The sequence below is a fragment of the Lepidochelys olivacea genome (genome assembly GCF_965140295.1).
Source record: "Lepidochelys olivacea isolate rLepOli2 genome assembly, chromosome: 5".
Taxonomy (NCBI): Eukaryota; Metazoa; Chordata; order Testudines; family Cheloniidae; genus Lepidochelys; species Lepidochelys olivacea.
The window spans coordinates 102,823,968-102,847,673 of NC_140415.1; the positions used below are offsets into that span (position 1 = coordinate 102,823,968).

At 42.0% G+C, this 23,706-nt stretch overlaps 1 protein-coding gene across 1 annotated transcript in view; it reads right to left on the bottom strand.

Annotated features, from left to right (window-relative positions):
* Nucleotides 1–19,211, bottom strand: part of LOC311521029 (histone-arginine methyltransferase CARM1-like) — a gene marked incomplete at its 3' end in the record, with an annotated part of 143,550 nt that extends 124,339 nt beyond the window's left edge. The window contains 2 exon segments of the mRNA XM_084629101.1: nt 18,753–19,002; nt 19,005–19,211. Of these exon segments, the coding sequence (XP_084485227.1) occupies nt 18,753–19,002; nt 19,005–19,091 (337 nt within the window). The 5' untranslated portion in view covers nt 19,092–19,211.
* Nucleotides 19,212–23,706: the final 4,495 nt, after the last annotated feature.

The window sequence follows — 23,706 nt, forward strand, 5'->3', positions numbered from 1 at the left end:
AGCACAGCAAGGAACTGAACCTGGGTCTCCCAAATCCCAGGTTACCATCCTAACCACGGGGACATCCTTATTGGATTAGGGTGAAAATAACATACCTTGGTGATGGGTGCAGTATAAAAATCTACAGCACATAAGATATGTTTGGGGCATCCTAAAAAACAGCAAAAGCCTATCCAGAATCCAGTCTAGTTACCTGGAGGTTCATTATGAATAACGCCTGCAAACTGTTATATCAAGTGTCCTATTGTATCTATTTATACCTCTGATTCATGTAGATATATTCTAAAGGGTTAATAATTAACTATCTTGGGCTCATTGACAGCCCCCATTTTTACTTGCCTATATGTCCAAATCTGAAGAACCATTAGCTTGAAATCTGCTTCTCTTAATGAGAGAGTCTCAGTCCATGAAAATGTGTCAAAACCCCAGGTAGTTTACCTCAGTCTTTTAAGTTACACAATTTTTCAATAAAAACAACGTCCCACTCATCAAAAAGCCTAATCAGAGACCATCGTTTTGGACAATCAAGGTAGGTCTACACTGACAACAACAACAAAAATCCCTGGCACCAAGTCACAGAGCCCAGGCCACCTGACGCGGGCTTGTGGGGGTTGTATTACACGGCTAAAAGGAGCAGTGTAGAGGCTTGGGCTGGAGCTCGGGCTCTGAGACCCTCTCTCCTCACTGGGTTTGAATCTGGGCTCCAGCCCAAGCACAAATATCTACACTGTAGTTTTAGCACCCATAGCATGAGCCTGAGTCAGCTGATCTGGGCTCAGACTTGCTGCCACAGGCCTTACTTATTTATTTTTGCAGTGTAAACATACCCTCAGTGTCCTGAGGCAAACACATAAGAATGGCCATACTGGGTCAGACCAAAGATCCATCCAGCCCAGTATCCTGTCTACCGACAGTGGCCAATGCCGGGTGCCCTAGAGGGAGTGAACCTACATCCTGTTTGCTTTTTTGACTACCGCTGCACACTGTGTGGACATCTTCAGAGAACTATCCAGGATGAATCCAAGATCTTTCTCCTGATTAGTTGTAGCTAAATTAGCCCCCATCATATTGTATGTATAATTGGGGTTATTTTTTCCAATGTGCATTACTTTACATTTATCCACATTAAATTTCATTTGCCATTTTGTTGCCCAATCACCTAGTTTTGTGAGATCTTTTTGAACTTCTTCACAGTCTGCTTTGCTTTTAACTATCTTGAGCAGTTTAGTATCATCTGCAAACTTTGCCACCTCGCTGTTTACCCCTTTCCCCAGATCATTTATGAATAAATTGAATAGGATTGGTCCTAGGACTGACTCTTGGGGCACACCACTAGTTACCGCTCTCCATTCTGAAAATTTACCATTTATTCCTACCCTTTGTTCCCTGTCTTTTAACCAGTTCCCAATCCATGAAAGGATCTTCCCTCTTATCCCATAACAACTTAATTTACGTAAGAGCCTTTCGTGAGGGACCTTGTCAAAGGCTTTCTGGAAATCTAAGTACGCTATGTCCACTGGATCCCCCTTGTCCATGTTTGTTGACTCCTTTAAAGAACTCTAATAGATTAGTAAGACATGATTTCCCTTTACAGAAACCATGTTAACTTGCGCAACAATTTTATGTTCTTCTATATGTCTGACAATTTTATTCTTTACTATTGTTTCAACTAATTTGCCCGGTATTGATATTAGACTTACCGGTCTGTAATTGCCAGGATCACCTCTAGAGCCCTTCTTAAATATTGGCGTTACATTAGCTATCTTCCAGTCATTGGGTACAGTAGCTGATGTAAAGGACAGGTTACAAACCATAGTTAATAGTTCCGCAATTTCACATTTGAGTTCTTTCAGATGGTATTCACTCAAGAGTTCTGGTCCCGGAGACTTGTTACTGTTAAGTTACACACACAGGGGATGCTGTTACTATGGTTTGCCCTACATACTTAAACTTCAGTCTGTAACCATGATGGATGTGAGCGGGTGTGGAGCATGGGGGAGGGGGAAAAGGCAGAGGAAATCACACACTCACAGTAAAGCACTGAGATAGTCTACTCTTCATCAGTTCCTCTTTACAGTAACTAAGGGTATGTCTACACTACCCGCCGGATCGGTGGGCAGCAATTGATCCAACGGGGATCAATTTGTCGCATCTAGTCTAGACATGATAAATCGACCCCCGAGCACTCTCCCGTCTACTCCTGTATTTCAGCTCCACGAGAGGTGCAGGCAGAGTTGACAGGGGAGCGGCAGCAGTCGACTCACCGCGGTGAAGACATCACGGTAAGTCAATCTAAGTAGGTCGACTTCAGCTACGTTATTCACGTAGCTGAAGTTGAGTAACTTAGATCGATCCCCCACTCCAGTGTAGACCCGGGCTAAGTATTATGCTACTCAGAAACCAAAGAGCTAGTGTCTATTCACAGGTATTTTATCAGCACTGATAAAGAAAAGCAGCAGCAAAGATACAAGCAAACCACTGAGAAAGTCACTGCAGAAACAAAGTCAACCAGTTTTGCTCTTCCATTTTAACTGTTCGAGTGTCTTGTTCATTCTGACAAATACAAATACTCAGTGCAAGACTACCATGCAGCACTGAAGATCAAATTGACCTCAAACTGCAGCTGACATTGGAACAGCACACAGCTGCTCAGAACTCCCAGGTACAAGAGGGTTAAACCCATTGCTCCACCCTTAGGAGGCTGCAGCTCATTGCCCCTCACCAGGTTCAGCCAACCCAGGTGGCCTGTTTTGTGGTAGAGGGTGGAGGAGAAAGGTGTGGTATGACTGTGGCCCAGGCGCTCTCTCCCCCTCCTTGGGGTGAAGGTATATAAACGGTGAACATTACTCTGTCATTCAGAACCTGTATTAAATGAGGAAACCAGGGCCTTTCTTCAGCAAAGTAACCCTATCCAGGAAAACACTTAAAGAAATGCTTAAAAAAATAAAGTGTGTGCTCTAGGTGCTTTCCTCAGTACGGGCCTAAATCTGAACACAGGAAATGAAACTAGCATTGACATCGACCCTTGACCAGTGAGATTGTTTTTTTTACCACTCAAAGAAATAATGCAGTCACTATATCCACTATGTTTGAAAGAAAGGAGAAAGAAGAATGCTCGCTGTTTCTGGATAACCATTAATTGATAGCCCCACAGCCTGGTGCATGTTCACTTTTCTTGTATGGCAATTCTATGGGGACTGCTGATTAGGGTGGAAAGCTAGAAATGTTTATAGTTAGCCTTTTGACTCTAAAAGCATTATAGGGGCACTAAGTTTTTCACAGCTCTATTCCCCATAATTGTGGATCACCACCAATATTGTCTTTATGGCTTTATCAATAAAGATTTAACTAGTTCTCACTTATTTCGCACTAAAACATTAAAAAGAGTTGTTTATCTGATTTAGAACTTTTCTTTTTGTAAATGGAAAAGCCAGACGATTTATATCAAGATGCATACCATTCCAGCATTTGTTACTCTTCTGGCTGTGTTGTTCTAGCAGGAAACAGTACAGACAACACAAGAAAAAGTTGAGTATCTATTGTGCACTCACAATCTAATCAAGGAGAACATGTGAGATTTACTACTCGAGTTGTGAGCTATATCTGGTGGTCCTGGCTACTTAGACCATGCTTGGTACAGTTATGTAAAGCACACCATCTAGAGCATCCCATTTTAACACTACTCTTTGTTGAACTTAAGAATGAATTAATGGTATTTACGTTACGGTTTTTCAAATTGAGAATATGATCACTTATGATTACATAAAGGTCACATATCATTAATACTGTGGTTACTATAAAAACAGATGTTATTCCAGATATGCTTCAAACCTATGCAGGTGACAACCAGAGCTTTATTCATGAAAAATAAAGGAAATACATTTTCAGAATTTAGTTATTGAAAAGTCTTGAGTTATGATCTGTTCTCATTAGGAGGCATGGGACTATGAAATGGAACAGCTACAGGAAAATCTCAAGATTCCTGTTTTTAATTGCATCACATTCAGCCGAACTAATGGTTGCTTCAAACAGACTAATCTGCTCTATTTCAAGAGCTGCCTGATGGAAAGGACCTGCAGTTTCCCCTTGAAAAAAGAAAAGAAAAAAAGTAATCCTCTAAAATAGGTGTGATAATTTAAACAACCTTTAAAATTATTTGTTTAATCCCTCCAAGAAATCCTCTATGCTTCAGTGACACTTCTGAAAGACATGGAAAAGAGCAATTATAAATCTCCATACATCCAGAGTACCAGGGAGGGCCTGAATTATACTCCCAAAGTACCATCTTTATGATTTTCTTAGTCTTCAGGAGCAACTATTTGTTCTCACTAAGAAAAAGGAGGATTTGCATGGCATAAAAAAATAGATAAGAAGCTACAACAGCTTTGCTGCTTAGAACTGTTTGCAACTACTGTACTTGGGCAGACCATTGTTGCTAATAAAGCCAATGCATGTGTATTTACAGCACTAGAACAGATGTAGAACTACTTTTCAGTTCCTAATACAGATTTCCAAATTTGATAAATTGGTTCAGTTTAAAACTAAATTGTAAGTTTTATATGTTTTAAAACTTATCAGGAGATTAAACAATCTAAGTATCTACTTGGGGGAAGTAAAATAATACTGCCATTCATCAAAGCAAAAAGTATCTGATGTGAGGAAATGAATGGCCCAGGGGACTGGTAACAGAGTATGAACTGTGGCCCCTCAAGATTAACTGCTTGATCCAGCTCAGGTCAGTATTGCATGAAAGTCATTATGGATTAGTGTTTAGCAGCCTATGAGAAACGAGTTGGTTGTCTCAAACTAGTTTCAGATCTCAAAAAATTCACTACTGCAAATTACAGTAGTTAGCACTCTTGTGCCAAGGATTATAATGAGGGGTAGGAATCCTATATATTTTCCATGTTTCCGGCATATCACATACTTGTCATCTTTACTTAGTATTGCCAGTTGTACACCAGCTAAGGATCTGGTCTAAGATATGTTCTAACAACTGGGCCTATAATTTTGCCTGCTTGGGAACTAACTATAAAAAGTAAGTCAAGTTATTTTTAATCGTGAATGTTATTAAACAGGTACAAAAAAAAAACCCAGAGAAATTAAAATTAGTCCAAGTAAAAGGTCTAGCTGCTGTAGCTCCAGGACTGTGAGGTTGAATTTAATAAATAAAAAAATAATGGGAACAAAGTTACCTATGCCAAGTTTGTTACCTACGCAAGTGAGTTAAATTGGTTGAATGAAACAATGAGATGAACTATGCTGCCCGTTTTTCAACCCACTCCCCTTTGCAGGGGTTCTTCCAAGAAGACTTTAAAAAACTCTCATCTTATGTTCCTCGATCCCAAGACAGAAGGAACAGACCAGACTAAATGATTTTCTTTCCGAGAAGAAGAACACCAAGCCTTGCTCTTGTTTAAGAAACTTTGTTCTTCACCAGGCCATGAGTCCTGAAAGTCATCATATCATCATGATATCCTGTCCTCAGCCCATCAGTAAGGATACATAATTGTGGTATTTTCTGCCCAACCATTCTTCCTTCTATCCTCTCTTTCACTCTCTCTCAGCTTTTCACTGAATCCTAAAATTAACTGCACTGCATTTGTCAGCACAGTACGATGAGATGGGCCATCCAGCCCTGCTTTGTCTGAGAAGAAGGTGGCCAACCAAATAACATTTCTGACTGGAATGTGAGCCAGGGTCCAGAGCGACAGGTGTTGTGGCCAACATGCCAGACTAAAGCATCCATTCATGACTGACCAGTTTTCCAAGAACATGAACAAAAGCCTTATTTAAACCCCCTCTCCCAACCATCTTTTCTATCCCCTCTCTTCTTCACCTTGTGCCTGTCTGTTAAAAGCTGGAAAAGTAAATCTCTTTCACACATCATGAATTACTTTTACTCTAACTCTTTCCTTTTCATCAAGGAAAGGTTGTTAGTAAAATAAAAAACTAATATTTTGCCTCCAAAAGAAGAAAGACTTTAAATTGGTTGTAATTACATTCATTTTGTAATTACATTTTGTAATTTCATTTGAAATTACTCAATTTCAGTTTCAAAGTTTTGCTTGTTCTGCTTTCTTGTTCTTTTCTTGCATTTCCATCAATAACCTTCTAACTTTAGAATAAGTGCTTTTGGGTGTTTGCCAAAAAACTGAGTGAACCAGGGCCTCCAGAAAAAAAATTGTGACATTGAAAAAGTCATTGGACAGTGAAAAGATTTACAACACCTTTAACTCTTTTGGCTCTTGAAATCAATAAGACAGGTATCAACACTGGCTGAGGTGGAGAGAAACTTCTTTAAAGTCAATATAGCCTGTGAGATAGTACTGCCTCCCCACCCACACTTCCTCCACCTTTCCACCCTAGTTTATCTGGTTTATAGGTTTGGCGTTTCTCACAACCGGGAGCCGATCATGCACTATTGAAGTCAGTGTGAGTTTTACCATCTACTTTTGTGGGCAGAAGACCAAACCCCTGCAGATGAGTAGGATACCTTAAACAATTTATATCACCTTATTAAGAAAATAGATCAAAGCTGGATACTATTGCTCCAAAGATTCAGAAGTTGGAAACTTCAGTAGAGCAAAGGGAACACTTAAGACTGGGTGGCCAACCTGTGGCTCCGGAGCCACATGTGGCTCTTCAGAAGTTAATATGCGGCTCCTTGTATAGGCACCGACTCCAGAGCTGGAGTTACAGGTGCCAACTTTCCCTATGTGCCAGGGGGTGCTCACTGCTCAACCCCTGGCTCTGCCACAGGCCCTGCCCCCACTCAACCCCTTTTCGCTCCCTCCCCTGAGCCTGCCATGCCCTTGCTCCTCATCCTCCCCTCCCACCCCAGAGCCTCCTGCAGGCCACAAAACAGCTGATTGGGAGGTGCGAGGAGGGAAGAGATGGGGCTGCCGGTGGATGGGAGGCGCTGGGAGCCGGGGGGGAGGGGACTGATGGGGGGGGTGCTGACGTATTACTGGTTTCAGAGAAGCAGCCGTGTTAGTCTGTATTCACAAAAAGGAAAGGAGGACTTGTGGCACCTTAGAGACCAACAAATTTATTTGAGCATAAGCTTTCATGAGCTACAGCTCACTTCATCGGATGCATTCAGTGGACTGTATGAGTTTTTGCATGAAGTTGATAGATTTCCACTCCATACGGCTAAATTCAGCGCCTTGCATAATGACAGGTTTCAGAGTAGCAGCCATGTTAGTCTGAATGCATCTGATGAAGTGAGCTGTAGCTCACGAAAGCTTATGCTCAAATAAATGTGTTAGTCTCTAAGGTGCCACAAGTACTCCTTTTTCTTTTGACGTATTACTGTGGCTCTTTGGCAATGTACATTGGTAAATTCTGGCTCCTTCTCATGCTGACCACCCCGATTTAAGATATCAAATTATGCTGTATTTAAAAATGTTATTGAAAACATTAGTACCATGTTATGTACAATGTTATGTTGCTTCTGAGATTGAAAGCCCTGGAAAAAAGTCCAGTGTCTGCAGTCTATAACCAATAGGCTTTAAAAAAAAAAAGTACTAAAAATAATCTTTTTACTTCTATGCTCAAATTATTTGAAAAACTGTTGGATGAAAAATTTAATCCTGAGTTAGCCAAAGGACTTTTAATTTGTCTCTGTTCAAATTATTTTGAGAGAGATGGGTATGTAGTGTAGGGTTCTGGAGATGTCCCTGCTCATTATTTTCAATATTCTCAGAAGTTGCATTCTAAATAAAAATAATCAAAAGGGAAAAAAAGGCTTAATAATTTCCAAATTTAAGACCCAGTTCTGTAAGACTAAGGTTTCAGTTTTCAAGTGAAGAATTTGTAAAACCTGACTGCTCAACATGCAAGTTTTTTATGCAGCAAAACTTAGCACTAATCATGATACTTAGATATCTCTTTTTAGATATCTCCTTCTTTTTATGATGGAGTACAAATTTTTGTTCCCACAACTTACTTCTGAAATCTTAACTGTGGAACTAGCACTTGGAGGAAAGACTGTGGTTTTGGAAATCACTATAAATTCTTAACTTCCTGATTTCTGAATTGAAGCAAATCAACAGAGCATTAGACTTCAAACTATGTCTTTGATTGAAATATATTTGCTGTGGAATTTGTCCTATGTAATGTTTATGTGGAGCTGTGAATAAGTTTTTGATTGGCCTAATGCACTTCCCTTGGTGATTTCCTTTTTGGTTAATGTTCTATTGATTGTCTTGTAATTCAAGACCACTCTCAGATGCCCATACTTTTAAAAATAATAAAAAGCTAAAAAAATTAAAAAGTTAGCTTGTGTAAGTCAACTCACACTAACAACCAATAGAACAGAAATATATTTCAGTTATCCTCAAGTCTCCTCTCTTCAGTTTACCCAACTTTCTGTTTCTCCTCCCCCCAAAACTCAAAAAATATGCAAAGAACAAAATGCATACTAATTCTAGATGTGAATTTTGACTATCATGAGGCCACCAGTCTCTGAATTTGGACGTCTGTTTTGAGTAAAATAGGACAGTTTAAGTGCAACTACCGTTAGGGAGAAAAAAGAAAAGCAGCAGTGTTTAGTAGAGGAATTTTTTTTCTTACTGGTCGCAACAAACAAGCCTCGTCATCCAGTTCACTTTTGGCTCCTATACATTGTGCAGTGCAGGTCCTGTGAATAAAACTATTTCCACCATTAACCTATTTAGGCTACCATTCTTATGTGTATTTCAAATATAATTAAATATATTTGCTAGCCAGCACTTCTGCATTTTCCTATACATTCTATAAAGCCAGAAAATGTAATATGAGTTAAGTTACCCTAGTTCACAGCCTTTAACTTTTTGTTACAAAAACAGCCCTAAAATTGTAAGAATTTTACTTCCCATTGTGGTAACAAAAATCAAAATGAATTCATCTGGGGAACAGTCGATGTATCATTCACTTCCACTCATTCCCTCCACTTTGATACAGAAATAATGCAGCACCAGTTCTCTCACAAATCCTATTCAGAGCTGTTTTGTCATGAAGACGCTTGGGGCTCAATCCTACAAAGTGCACAACACACTCAACTCCATTAAAGTCAGTGGGAGTTGAAGGCATTCAACACTTCGCCAGAGTGCTCGGCATCTTGAAGTATGAACCCACCTATGAAGTGTGCAAGTTAATGTTAGTTGTATTTGTAAAAGATAAAAATGAAACATTTGTATAAGGCACAACAAAATCAGTAGGGAAGGAAAAGAAATTTAAATATCCAGCTTCTGAAATTTTACACTGTATTTTTGCAGTGTAAGCATTAAAGCTTATTTTAATTATTACAATGCAATCAGAGTGATTTTTAAAAAGTATAAAACCTTGATCTCATAAAAGTACTGGCTAGTGGTCTTTCATAGCAGTTAAGTATTGATTCTGCACACCTCCACAAAATAATAGGTTGTAGTAGTTGGATAAGAGAAGGATGCAAGATTTTAAATGAGTCAAATTTTGGAAGTACATGGCTGCATAGTCTTCACTTTGCTTTTTGAACTATGTAGTTTGCTTCTAAACCAAAACAATCATGTTCTCTTTCTTATTTTAAATAGCTTGACAACAATATTGTGACTCTATAAAAAAGCACTCTCTAGTCTCATTAAAAATTTGCTTTAGAATGTTCAAAACTTTACTGGCTTAAATTTAAGGTTGCTATTTCTTTGTATATCAAGGAGTGTTCCGAACAAGTCCTGAAGCATGGAAATAAACATTTAAGGGTGGGTAGAGAAATATTAAATGTTGCCAATTCTTGTGATTTTATCATAAATCTTGTGATTTTGGGGATATCTCCAGAGGCTGCAATCCAGAAATTGCATGAGAATCTCAGCTTTCATTTATTTAAAAACGTTTCTACCCCTCATGGTTATGGAAAAAAGCTGATCATGAAGTGAGTGAATCCTAAAGTCTCAGAAAACTGAAAGGGGAGGGGAATCCAACATTTATGATTAAAAAATAACTTCATGATTTTAAGTCACTCATGATTTTTGAGCACCTGAGGTAGGCACTACTAAAATATTCAAAATCACTCATATAGTTCATACATACGATTCCACTGTACTACTGTAAAATGTCAAATCACATATTCTAAAACACACTCTCTACTCTCAGCCTAAAACACCAGACACACATTGCCACCCAGCTACCCATCCTACATTACCATAAGGACTACAAACTCTGGCAAACTACCAACCACAACATACGGCCCACACGCAACCACACACCACCTGTAAGTTCAGTCTCCCATAATTAGCCAGAGACGACATCATCTTTATGTTCTTATGTGGCCCCATCATCATAATACCTAAGCACTTCACAAATATTCAAGAATTTATCTTGCTTGTTACTATCCATATAAAGACCAGAGATTTGAGCCTCCCCATCCACCTACCCCCTATGGTTTAAAGACTAAAATAGGTCAGATCTTATTTTCCATGTACATTTCAGAAGTAATACCTTTTCCCCACCCCACCATCCCAGCCATATGCAAAAAGTCAATCTGCTACATCCACTTTCCCTGTAACAGCTAGAAATCCCAATATTCACCCTTTGAATAAGAGTCATCAAGTCTGTCCCCTTCTGGACAGTCTACATGTTCACCTACATCCAATCCACTCTACAAATACAGGCCACATACCTGTTCATCACAGCAAGATAGCACATTATCTAATTACCACACTAGAGAGAAGAGAGTCAACGTGTTCACAGTATGTATTACATATTGATTCACCATTAGAACTAGCCAAAACTTGGGATTTCTGGTTCACAGGAAGTTTTGATATTTCAAAATTTTCCATGAACTGGAAATTCAGAAAACCTTTTGTTTCAGGAACACCAACACGTGGCATTTCTGAAAATAATTATGCTCCTTAGGAGCCTATCCCAGGACTTCCAGGCTCCCTGCTACAGATCTGGGAGCCAATCCCCAGGTTCCTGAAAGTTTTGGCATAGCGGGGCTGCCCTGCAGCCACAGACCCTGGAAGTCTGGGCTCCACAGCAGCCCTCCAGGCGATCTGGCAGGAAACCAGGCAAGTTTCCAAATGAAACCTCAGTCAGTGGAAAATGCGTATTTTCCATTGCATGCATCCGATGAAGTGAGCTGTAGCTCATGAAAGCTTATGCTCAAATAAATGTCTTAGTCTCTAAGGTGCCACAAGTACTCCTTTTCTTTTTGCGTATACAGACTAACACGGCTGCTACTCTGAAACATGAAACTTTATGGGTTTGACACATCTGCCTTTTCTCTGATGAGCTCTATTCATGGTCAGCATACAACAATATGGTTAAGGTTATGTCTTTGCTCCCTAAACAGCATTAAGGATATGATGAAGCCATATGGACACAACTGGACTCCAAGTAACTGTATTTGCTACGTGCCCCCTCACCAGCCTCTCTCGCTCATATAATTTAGCTACTCTGTTAGATATTTGCTGCTTCTGCAATTGAAGATATGGAGGCCCAGTAGAGGGTTCCCAAAAGAATGCTACCCAATTCCTATATACTACAGTTAATAGAAGCATACCCGTGCTAGATGGATAGTGGACAGCCAAAGAAAGACAGAGTTACAGTTATTTTTGGAATAGGCGATGAAAATGTTTTACATGTACACTTACCCAAGAGTTTTAAGGACCAAGAAAGTATCTGAATTTTTCTACCTTCCCTTGTAAGTGAGCAGCTAAATAATTATACTTAATAGTATTGTTAATAAGAGTATTATAGAATCATAGAATATCAGGGTTGGAAGGGACCCCTGAAGGTCATCTAGTCCAACCCCCTGCTCGAAGCAGGACCAATTCCCAGTTAAATCATCCCAGCCAGGGCTTTGTCAAGTCTGACCTTAAAAACCTCTAAGGAAGGAGATTCTACCACCTCCCTAGGTAACGCGTTCCAGTGTTTCACCACCCTCTTAGTGAAAAAGTTTTTCCTAATATCCAACCTAAACCTCCCCCACTGCAACTTGAGACCATTACTCCTCGTTCTGTCATCTGCTACCATTGAGAACAGTCTAGAGCCATCCTCTTTGGAACCCCCTTTCAGGTAGTTGAAAGCAGCTATCAAATCCCCCCTCGTTCTTCTCTTCTGCAGGCTAAACAATCCCAGCTCCCTCAGCCTCTCCTCATAACTCATGTGTTCTAGACCCCTAATCATTTTTGTTGCCCTTCGCTGGACTCTCTCCAATTTATCCACATCCTTCTTGTAGTGTGGGGCCCAAAACTGGACACAGTACTCCAGATGAGGCCTCACCAATGTCGAATAGAGGGGAACGATCACGTCCCTCGATCTGCTCGCTATGCCCCTACTTATACATCCCAAAATGCCATTGGCCTTCTTGGCAACAAAGGGCACACTGCTGACTCATATCCAGCTTCTCGTCCACTGTCACCCCTAGGTCCTTTTCCACAGAACTGCTGCCTAGCCATTCGGTCCCTAGTCTGTAGCGGTGCATTGGATTCTTCTTCCATCCTAAGTGCAGGACCCTGCACTTATCCTTATTGAACCTCATCAGATTTCTTTTGGCCCAATCCTCCAATTTGTCTAGGTCCTTCTGTATCCTATCCCTCCCCTCCAGCGTATCTACCACTCCTCCCAGTTTAGTCTCATCCACAAATTTGCTGAGAGTGCAATCCACACCATCCTCCAGATCATTTATGAAGATATTGAACAAAACCTGCCCCAGGACCGACCCTTGGGGCACTCCACTTGTTACCGGCTGCCAACTAGACATGGAGCCATTGATCACTACCCGTTGAGCCCGACAATTTAGCCAGCTTTCTACCCACCTTATAGTGCATTCATCCAGCCCATACTTCCTTAACTTGCTGACAAGAATACTGTGGGAGACCGTGTCAAAAGCTTTGCTAAAGTCAAGAAACAATACATCCACTGCTTTCCCTTCATCCACAGAACCAGTAATCTCATCATAAAAGGCAATTAGATTAGTCAGGCATGACCTTCCCTTGGTGAATCCATGCTGGCTGTTCCTGATCACTTTCCTCTCATGCAAGTGCTTCAGGATTGATTCTTTGAGGACCTGCTCCATGATTTTTCCAGGGACTGAGGTGAGGCTGACTGGCCTGTAGTTCCCTGGATCCTCCTTCTTCCCTTTTTTAAAGATTGGCACTACATTAGCCTTTTTCCAGTCATCCGGGACTTCCCCCGTTCGCCACGAGTTTTCAAATTTAATGGCCAATGGCTCTGCAGTCACAGCCGCCAATTCCTTCAGCACTCTCGGATGCAACTCGTCCGGCCCCATGGACTTGTGCACGTCCAGCTTTTCTAAATAGTCCCTAACCACCTCTATCTCCACAGAGGGCTGGCCATCTCTTCCCCATTTTGTGATGCCCAGCGCAGCAGTCTGGGAGCTGACCTTGTTAATGAAAACAGAGGCAAAAAAAGCATTGAGTACATTAGCTTTTTCCACATCCTCTGTCACTAGGTTGCCTCCCTCATTCAGTAAGGGGCCCACACTTTCCTTGGCTTTCTTCTTGTTGCCAACATACCTGAAGAAACCTTTCTTGTTACTCTTGACATCTCTTGCTAGCTGCAGCTCCAGGTGCGATTTGGCCCTCCTGATATCATTCCTACATGCCCGAGCAATATTTTTATACTCTTCCCTGGTCATATGTCCAACCTTCCACTTCTTGTAAGCTTCTTTTTTATGTTTTTTTATGTTTTTTCTTGTTTATGTTTTTATGTAGCACTTATCAATAAATCTCAAAGCGCTTTCCAATGGAAGTAAGTATCACCACCATTTTACATATGGGGAAACCGAGGCATAGAGCAGGGAAGTGACTTACCCAACATCACCCAGAAGTTTATTGGCAGAGGTGGGAATAGAATCCCAGGTCTGCTCAATCCCAATGCAGTGCTCTATCCACTAGGCTAAACTGCCTCATTAAATGGTCAAGATTTTATTTTTTAACTCTAACATTCCTTGGTATACATATGTAGCAGAGGAACATTAATCAAGATTGAGGAACCAAGTTTTTTTTATTTTACTTCTCTGTTTACAAAAAACAAAAACAACAGCAAAAAAAAAAAAACTTACTAGGCCAATGTAGAGCTTAGGAGCTCCACAGTGTCTTCTCTCCCGCCCTTCCAAAATGCAATCTGGGCATGACTGCAAGTCCCTGTTGCCCCAAGCTCACACTGTCCAGCAAAGCTCATGAGTTCCACAGGATCTCTGGCTCCCTATGGCTTTCATTTTCTGGCTTTAGAGCTCTGCCAAATACCTGTGTTTATGGCTCCCCTGCTTTAGCTCCTACATTGCATATGGCAACGTATCTTCAGCATTTCCATGACCTCTCCGCTTCTCCTGCACAGACTTTATAAAGCATCTGTTGGGCCACGCAGACTTCACATTGGTATACAGTATATGCTTTAATTAATGCTTCAAGGTCAATATTGATAAATAATTTCCAACATTTAAATTCAATTACCCTGTGCTTTACATGTTAGTGGTATGTGACTATGTGTAAAGATTTAAGATTTGCAATCAAGCTGTTTTTAGCCAGAGGGACGACCTCCTCCCCAAAAGTGGACTCAGAGTAAAATGTCAAATTTTTAATCATTCATAACTTAACAATGGTAGGACTAATAGACTTCCAAGGTTCTGAACAAATGGTCTAGTAATCACAAAATTACTTTCCCTGTGCAATGTTAGAAGTCAACAACTTTGTACCTGTGGTACAATGGAACTTTCTATAGGAAATGTAAAGCTCATCTGTGCAGGAGACGGTGCTTCCTCAGGGGCTGGCCCCAGACTGTGGAATGAACTCCCACAAGAACTAAGGACCATCACAAACCTCACACCCTTCCACACCAAGTGTGGGGTACATGTCTTCAGTGTTGCCTTCTCAAGCATAAACATATAGTAACGTGTGTGTGTGTGTGTGTATTATAAAAAAATTCCAAAACACTCCACTGTGCACCCACTCCTCCACTGAGGGAAAGGATCAGAGAACAAACACATGACAGAAGTTGTCATGATGCTTAATGCACTACTGGAAAGCGTTCGGATAAGATGGTGAGCATGGTATAAGAACCCATACAGAATTGAATAAATGGACATGATGACAGGGCTTATGTTGGAAATCAGGGCTCCATTATAACTACTGATCTGCTGCTACAGAGTGCCTCCATATTGACAGTCATTTTTAATCATCTGTAGCTCAAAGAAGGGTAACCAATTTTCCTTCACACTTTGAAGAAAAAAAATAGTGTGCCATTCTGCAATGAAGCCATTGCTACAAATAAAGCCTACAATTAATAGACAAACCACGCAAGTCTGCAAAGACCAGAACGGAACCTTGGTTCGTAAGCACCAGAAAAAACAGTCTGCTACTCCTTAAGCTAAGAGAAAGCCTTTTACCTTGGTTACGTAGAGGAGGAACCTTAATATTTGCTCTAAGCTGCAACCATCCACCAGAGGGCAAAGTACTCATACACAATAATCATTACAACAAATATTAATAAGTTTGCTGAATTACAACTTTTCCCCTAAACATAGCCTTTGCACAATTTTGGAAGAAAATTTAGTCACACAGAAAGTTTGAAGGGTTAGAAGTCATTTTTGAGCTACAGAAACACTAAGAAACATGTCAAGATTTCAAGTCGGCATAATTTCTTTTAAAATAACTTATATCTTAAAGAGAAGGCACATCATGACCAATTTTATTCAGCCTTCACAGAAAAGTCCTCCTTATCTTTTAAAGTAAATGTGACAACTTTCAGCCCAAATCAATTCTAACAGCCAAAGTCACAGGGGGCTAAAATAAGGCATATAAGAGAAGAGTTTACAATCTGAATCTCTCTCATAATATAGTAACTGCTCAAGCAGCAAATGATAAAACTGCCATATGGCTCTAAAAAGAATCTCACCTCACACCTGGTCTGACAGTGCTTAGGGTGCTGTGTGAATGTGCAAGAGGTGAGGACAGGCAGATGTGCAAGCATGCTGCCCCCTAAAGAGCTACAGTTCTGGATGTATTCCCCTCTTTTGCCAAAGATGGTACTGCCCCCAATGCTAGTCAGTGTCCAAAAGCCATAATTGAGCCCTTAATAAACTGGAGCCTGATCCTGTATTCACATGAGTAGTCCTCACCGAAGTCAAATACTTGCATGATTAAGGAACTGCCTTTGGTGAGTAAAGGCTGGCTGGGAGAATCAGGCCTCAATTCTGTGAATTGGTTCAGCAGCAGAGAAACCAAAGCAGTATAAAAGGGTTTGGGATTTGTTATGGACTTCAAAGATTGTTTTTATCAAATCTAGGTTTTTAAACAAAGTCTTCATTGTATTTTTCAAGTTTTCTGTTGGGTCACGTGATCCTTTTCCAATTCAAAAATCTGTTAACTTTAAATGCTGGTAGAAAAATAAAATCCAGTATATTTAATGGATGATGATTGTCAGTGCTCATAAAAGTCAAGCATATCTGTAATTCAGCATAAAATGAACATAACCAGTCAGACAGGTGATATCCAATCTTCCAAACAATGGACCTCTAAGTCCCAGCCCATACCATCTTACTATCCTTACCCATGATCAGTTTTGGAGAGAGAGAGAGAGAGAGAGAAAGAGAGAGAGACTGACAAATGCTATATTATCTGATTGTTTAGTAACATGGACAAGTATCTGCTAACAATTAGGATGAGATCAGACTGATTTACACTATTGACCCAAACAGGATTTTAATTCGCTGCACCACCTAGTCTCAAGATCCCTTTCAGCACTTTTTGGGCCCAGTCTTCCAAAGTGCCAAGGGAAGTCACAATGGGAGTTAAGGGTACTCAACACATTGCAGAATAGTCTCAGGGTTCATTTGTTTTGCTAACTGGCAGCACTCATATTTTCCTTTTGTAGCCATTACACTTTCAAAGTATTTTTTTACTGTGCTCTCCGTAGCCCCAGCTCCCTTCCCCCAATTTTTTTTCTTATTGAAAGCTTAATGTACTAGCAAATAAGTGTATAAAATACGCCACGCATTGGACAAAGTGACTGAAGTTCTTTTTACATTTTGACAGCGCGTGTGCACACGTGCACTCTTTACCTGTGCTTTGTGTGCTTGCCCCTTTTGAATCCTAAAATAGCATGACACATTTGCAGACAACAATAAGAAGTGATTGGAGGGCTGAACCTTGCCATTCACAGTGTCTGGAAAAGGGGAAGTATTTTCTTGGATTTTATTTATGAGACTAATTGAACACCACAGCTAACAGTGGTTGGACATGGCTTTGATACATAGTCTGGTTGTAATGCTGCAAGGCAAACACGGGAAACCAGTGTGTGAGAAGTTTTACGCGTTAACATAAACACAGAGTCAAATTAATGCATCTAGGAAATGGTTTGCCCCCATGCCCCCTCAATTTCATTGCTTTTACTCTCCTGTCTAGGGAGGAATCAAGAGCTTCTCTTTCAAGGATATTAAACAAAGGCCTCTTCTATCTATGTCTGGTTAACATTGAAATCCCATAGCACACACTTAAAATAAAAAATAAAAATAAAACAGTAGGGGGAACAGCCCTGACATTCTGGCCAATACTTTTCCTCCATAAAATTAGTTGATATCAAAAGGTCCTGTGTGCTACTCACAAGCACATAATGGCAGCTGTGTTTTCACTAAAGTCACAGTAAGAACCTGTATCTAATCCATTATTTTATAGGACATTGTGAAATACCATTTACTCCACTATTACCAGCAGGGTTTGGTGCTGTACAAACAAATGGAGACACACCACCTGCCCTGCTGCAGCGTGTCTATCTAAACATTGCTACTGCGCTCATCACCACGGTATTGTTATTTATTACTTGTACTGCAGGAGCAACGAGGGACCCCCAACGATAGGAGGTACACAGAGTAAAGGAACAGCCCTGCCGGAAAAGCTGACAAAACACAGTGTCTTCACCAGCTGCTCAGCCAGGGGTTCTGGAACTGGGGGGTCGGGACCCCTCATGGGGTCACAAGGTTATTATATGGGGGGGTTGCGAGCTGTCAGCCTCCATCCCAAACCCTGCTTTGCCTCCCCCATTTATAATGGTGTTAAATATATTTAAGTGTTTTTAATTTATGGGGGGGGGGGGTTGCACTCAGAGGCTTGCTGTGTGAAACGGGTCACCAGTACAGAAGTTTGAGAACCACTGCGCTAAGCCACGTTCCCCTCCATTCGGTCCCTGCTAGACAGCACCCGAAGCCGAGAATGCTGCAGGGAGTCACCCACTCAAGAAGGGGCTCAGGGCACTACGGACAAAGCAACTACTGACTACGCAGGAAGAAACTTCTGTCCTGCAGCTGAACATGAAAATCAGGTGGCCACAGTCACTCCCCCGCCCCCGCCCCCTCCTGCTCCAGTACATCGGTTCTCGGCCTCGGCGCGAGTCTAGACCTAGACACACACACACACACACACACACACTCTGCAACAAGTTGTGCTGCCAGGCGGGGAGGGATTCCCACGTTCAGAGCAGCCGCCGCGCCAACGACGCCGGGCTGCGCTGAGTGGCCCCGTCCGCGCACACGCCCCCCAGGGGAGCCTTCCTCAGTCCGGTCCCTCATGCACAGCAAGCCCGGCCTCTGGAGGGGCGAGCCCCGGGGCAAGGGGGACCCTGCTCGCCGGCGGGAAAGGACGGAAAACAGCTTTCGACAGCAAGCCGGGCGCCCCCCGTGCGCTGCCCTGTCAGGAGCAGCCCCCCCGACAGCCAGCCCCCCCGCCACCCACCCACCCACGCAGCCTCACAACCGCGCGTGCTCAATACTTCACCGTCTGTCACAGTCACGTCTGCATCCTCCTCGCCCGGCTGCACCGCCAGCTGGAGCGCGCCCTGGTTGGGGCTGGCAAGCTGCAGCCCCCCCCGCAGCTGCTCCTCGCTCACCAGCAGCAGCCTCACGCTGTACTGCAGGGGCTGGGGCTGCTGAGGGGCGGCCATGATCCCTGCCGCCGCCCAGCCGCGGAGCTCAGGCGGCTGCGGCTCTTCCTGCCGCTTCCCCGGCCCAGCGCAGCGCAGCGCGCAGGGGAGCCGAGGGAAAGGGAGAGGCGGCGGGCAGGTTTCACTGATAAACGAGTCCCACATCTGAGACACCTCCCGGCTCTTTCTGGCATTGGCAACGCAGCATTCTCCCCTCCCTCTACAAAGCCGGCTCCGCCACTAGCCGTTCCCCCGCCGCTTGGGGTGAGCCGCGTTCGGCCACATCTCGGCGCCTGCAGCGAAACAGTGACATCTCCCGGCCAGCGGCGTGGCTACACCCGCGGACTGGGGGGCGCTCCGCGCAGCCCTGCAAAATGCCTGGCTCACGTGAGCAGCCTGCGAGGCCTGGCTCAATGCACCCCCCACCGCGTTTAAACCCCCTTCTCGCCCTCTATAGGGCCCTCGCTCCGACTGCAGCAGTTTGCCCAGAAGCTGAGCCAGGGGAGGCACTCAGAGCTGGGTGTCAATCAAGGTCACAGTTCACATTCTAACTGGGGGAATTTGAAAATGGCAAAACGTCTGGGAGTAAGGTTCCCTGACCCCAGCTTTTCACATTTTGGGGAGATAAAAGAGCAGTGGGGTAGGCTGACCCGACAGCAAGTGTGAAAAATCAGGAGGGGGGTAATAGGAGCCTATTATAAGAAAAAGCCCCAAATATTGGGACTGTTCCTATAAAATCAGGACATCTGGTCACCCTAAGTGGCGGTGGAATTGGTTTAAAGCGGCAGTGTCCATACTAGTCCCTGTTTTTTAAATTGTATTCTGGACTTCATTTTTGTGCTTTTCAGAATGGTTGCGAAGCTAGCCAAGACACTCAAAAATTCTCTCTCCTGGCAGTGTAAAAACCGGGCCTTCAGCATGTAGCTTGTTGGCCCTGTGTCCGCTGAGAAGTAGGAAAGAAGAAGAAAATAACCTTATCTGGAATGTAGTAAAACATTTGATACCCACCAAGGTCCCAATCCTGTCAGCTCTTAGGGTTGGGATCCATAAAGGGATTTAGAGTGCATCTACACTGCAAAAAGAGACCTGTGGCAGCCAGTCTCAGAGCCTGGGTCAGCTGACTTGGGCTAGCAATTTAGACAGTAGGGCTTGGGCTGGAGCCCAGGCTCTGAGACCCACTCCCACTTGCTGGGTTTCATAAGCCCTAGGTTCCAGCCCAGCCCAAATAGATCTCCATTGCTATTTTTAGCTCTGTAGTGTGAGCTGGAGTATGTTGATCCAGTCTCTGAGACTTGGTGCTGCAGGTCTTTTTTGCAGTATAGGCATATCCTCAAGCGCTGCAATCCTGAGGAAAGAAATGCCTAGAAAATCACATGTGCAACACTGCTGTCTATGTGGGTGTCCTAACCGATGATCCAGAGTCATTCTCTCTCTCTCTCTCTCTGCCCCAATGACTATGTAAGTATTTAGCCACAGTGGAACAGTCATTGGGCTACAGAATGAGAATGACTCTCTAATCCAGTAGTTAGGGCAGGAGATAGGAGACACTGAGTCCAGGCCCCCTGCTCCAAACACTATTTCATTATTGATCCACAATGGAACAGTTTCAATACGAGATGCTGAGGGAGCCCCACATCAGAATATCCCATAAAACTGGGGTTAGATCACCTCCCAGTGTCTAAAACATAGGCACCTAGTGAGTTTAGGTGCCTACAGGGTTAGGCAGCAGCCAAGTGGGAGTTTCATAGATTGCATGGGGACTTAGGCACCAAAATTGCTTCATGGATCAGACATGAGTATGGTTATGCACCCAAGCCACCCCATTCACTTCAGTGCGCCTACTTAAATGCGAGTTAATAATATGTGAAAGTTAACAGTATGCCTAATTTGCAGCACTGGGGCCTAAAATCATACACTCAAAACTAATTTTTAAAAACAATAATAATTATTTTATCGTTCAGGTAATTCTCAAGTGTTCATATCCAAGCTTATTTTAAATGATTTTGAGAGAATGATTTAGTAAGATAAAAATGTATCAAATTATTTACTAAAATCCAAATAATTCAGTCATTTTCTTCCCTGGTGTTTCTCCTTTATCCTCCTTGTTTTCAGAGAACTAATCAGTGTAGCCAGAGTGGTGACCAGGAGATGTCACTATTTTGCTGTAAGAGCAAAGTTTTCATTGAGCACTTTTCAGTCTTGGCAAGTGAAAAGTGTAAAGACATTATTAGTGAAACATTTTTGCTGTAAAAGTTAAGTGCAGGGATTGCATCATAGGACAAAAATAATTTATGATTTTATTATTGAAGGTAAACTATAAACTTTAAAAAGTAAATTAAAAGTTTGAAATAGAATTGTTTTCTGTTTTTAACTCCTCCTTCCCTGTTAACCACAGCAACTACTGAATTAAAAGCAAACAAGATTGCTCTGTGGAGATTAACTGTTAAAATGGTTAATTTAAGCAATGAGGATGGTATGTATTTTCACTGAAACTTGAATACGTATGAGCAATTATATTAGTTAGCATAAAAAGGACAAGGCAATCAATCTTCCTTTTCAGGACATAAGATGAATATCACATCAAATCAGCAAGAAAATCCCCCCTTTTCCCCTATGGTACTACAGTATACTATTGTAGGGTTTCCAGGATCTATTGTATTTTTCTTCTTCCTGGTTTACTGACTTTTGCAGGTATCACAATTCCTACGCTTCTAAATGTTAATTCTTTCTACAATGCTAATTAAATGAACATACTACATGGACAATCAGGTTGCTAATTAATATAGGCAAGGGTAGCTCATGTTGCAAAAGATGGATGTTCTGGTAACAGCTGCATTCATAGTGGCAACAACTTAGGTTTAAGGGAATGGAACATACTGGGTAAATTCCCCCTGTTGTGCAGAAGCCAGCATGAGGCCTATGCACAACGCAAGTTCCACTTAAGCATATTTTCTCTTGATATAGTTCCCAGATGTCTTTGCTTTTATAGTTCTTTACTCTGAGGTTGCTACTAAAATTTCAAGGTGAATATCTCAGACCTGGAGGGACTTTTTTCATGGCATTACCTCCAACTGGTAGGGAATTACTCTGCAAACAGTTGCCCATTGCAGAATCCATTTTAGGGGCTTCAGACCTGAGCTTAATTTAATCAGCAGGAAATTTATGTAATTTGCCAAAATTTAGGGCTGCATAGATTACGGTATTTAATTTTTGGAGTGCTGGGTAGAGAGATAAAACATCATCAGGCCTATTCTGCTCACAGTTAATAAGAAACACTACAGGACCGCCTGAAGGAGAAGGTGGGATAAAACTTTAAAACCGTGGTAACTTTCCTGCATAGAATCAGCAGGTCCTCCAAGGAAAAATAGCAGGGCTGATCTGGGACTTCAACTGTGGAGACAGTTGTTATCCAAGAAATCTGAATCCTTCAAATCCATTTTATTGGCGGTTACCGGAGAGAGAGTTAACAGACAACTCGGAGTCTAATGCTTTAATGCCCTTCTAGACTAGGTCCTTCAAGTGAGGCCCATACATCTAAGGGAACAGTATTACTGGGAATTTCAGCAACATTAGGTAATTTGACCTTGACTGGTAGGACACTGGAAGATTTGACTAACCCTTTTCCCCTTTACTACAATTGGAGGTAGGGCTGTAGTCTCTACAAATGCTTTTGCTAACAGGTCTGGGAGAAAGGAAGAAAGAAGGACAATAGAGAAACCCAGTAGTAACTGTCCTTATTAATAGCTTTTTCCAGCTGGTCAACTGATTGTAAACCCACTGAAGATTGTCCTTCACCAGACGATTAAGAGGCTGGTGGTTTTTTTACTCTTTCAGAGACCACCACAGATGGCAAAGTTCTGGAAAGTCAGGCTACAAAATCTGGAGAGCCTGAATTAAATTGCCTGGTCATAAGAGTTACCTTGATTTATTTTTCTTTTGGCCTTTGCAGTTTTGTCAGATAGGTTGTCACCCAAGGGGGTTATTAGGAGAATTACTGGGAGAGTCTAAGAAGGAGAATGTTCCAGAATGAGGCAAGGGACCTCAGAATGAGGTACAATAGGACTGGGGCATTTGGAAAACAGATAAAGATGCTTGGATTAACCGTAAAAAAATTCAGCCATATCATAGGTAGTATGCCTGTCTGCCTTGAATGTGTGAAGGAAGTGAAAACTCATTGAGTTGTGGAGTAAACTTGCAAACCCAGAGAATATAACGATGCTCCTGCATATCATACATTCTGAAACCATTTCACTGAGCCATACCTGTTTATTATTTCTATATTTGTCTGGAAGAGGAGAAATAATAACTAGCATCTGTGGGATGTGAAATCAATCTCATTCAAGGATAAACATTTGGGGGTTGGACTAGATGACCTCCTGAGGTCCCTTCCAACCTTGATATTCTATGATTCTATGATCTTCATCATGTGCATTTGGCTTCTTCGTCATGAATTGTGCAGTTATTACCTCCCTAGTGGGATGAATTCCATAACTAGTGATGCTCATAATTCTGTTTCCACTGATAGTAGGTAAAGAACTTCAGGGTCCCATGTCTGTTAAAGAGTTTATTTTACTAAATTGGTATTTGCCCCAAGTACAATAAAACTAGCTGCAGTAATTATGGGACCATGTTCATTTGATGAAGATGAACATATTTCTAAGGCTACTTTTGCCCTGACAAGTCCTCCCTATTACAAAATTGGTTCAAAGTATCAAACACTTTTTGTGGAGAACCAAGAAAGCCAGGACTAGCATTATCAAATACAAATGTCCACAGAAGTAGGGGGCATCATCTTTCTGAACTGGAAAC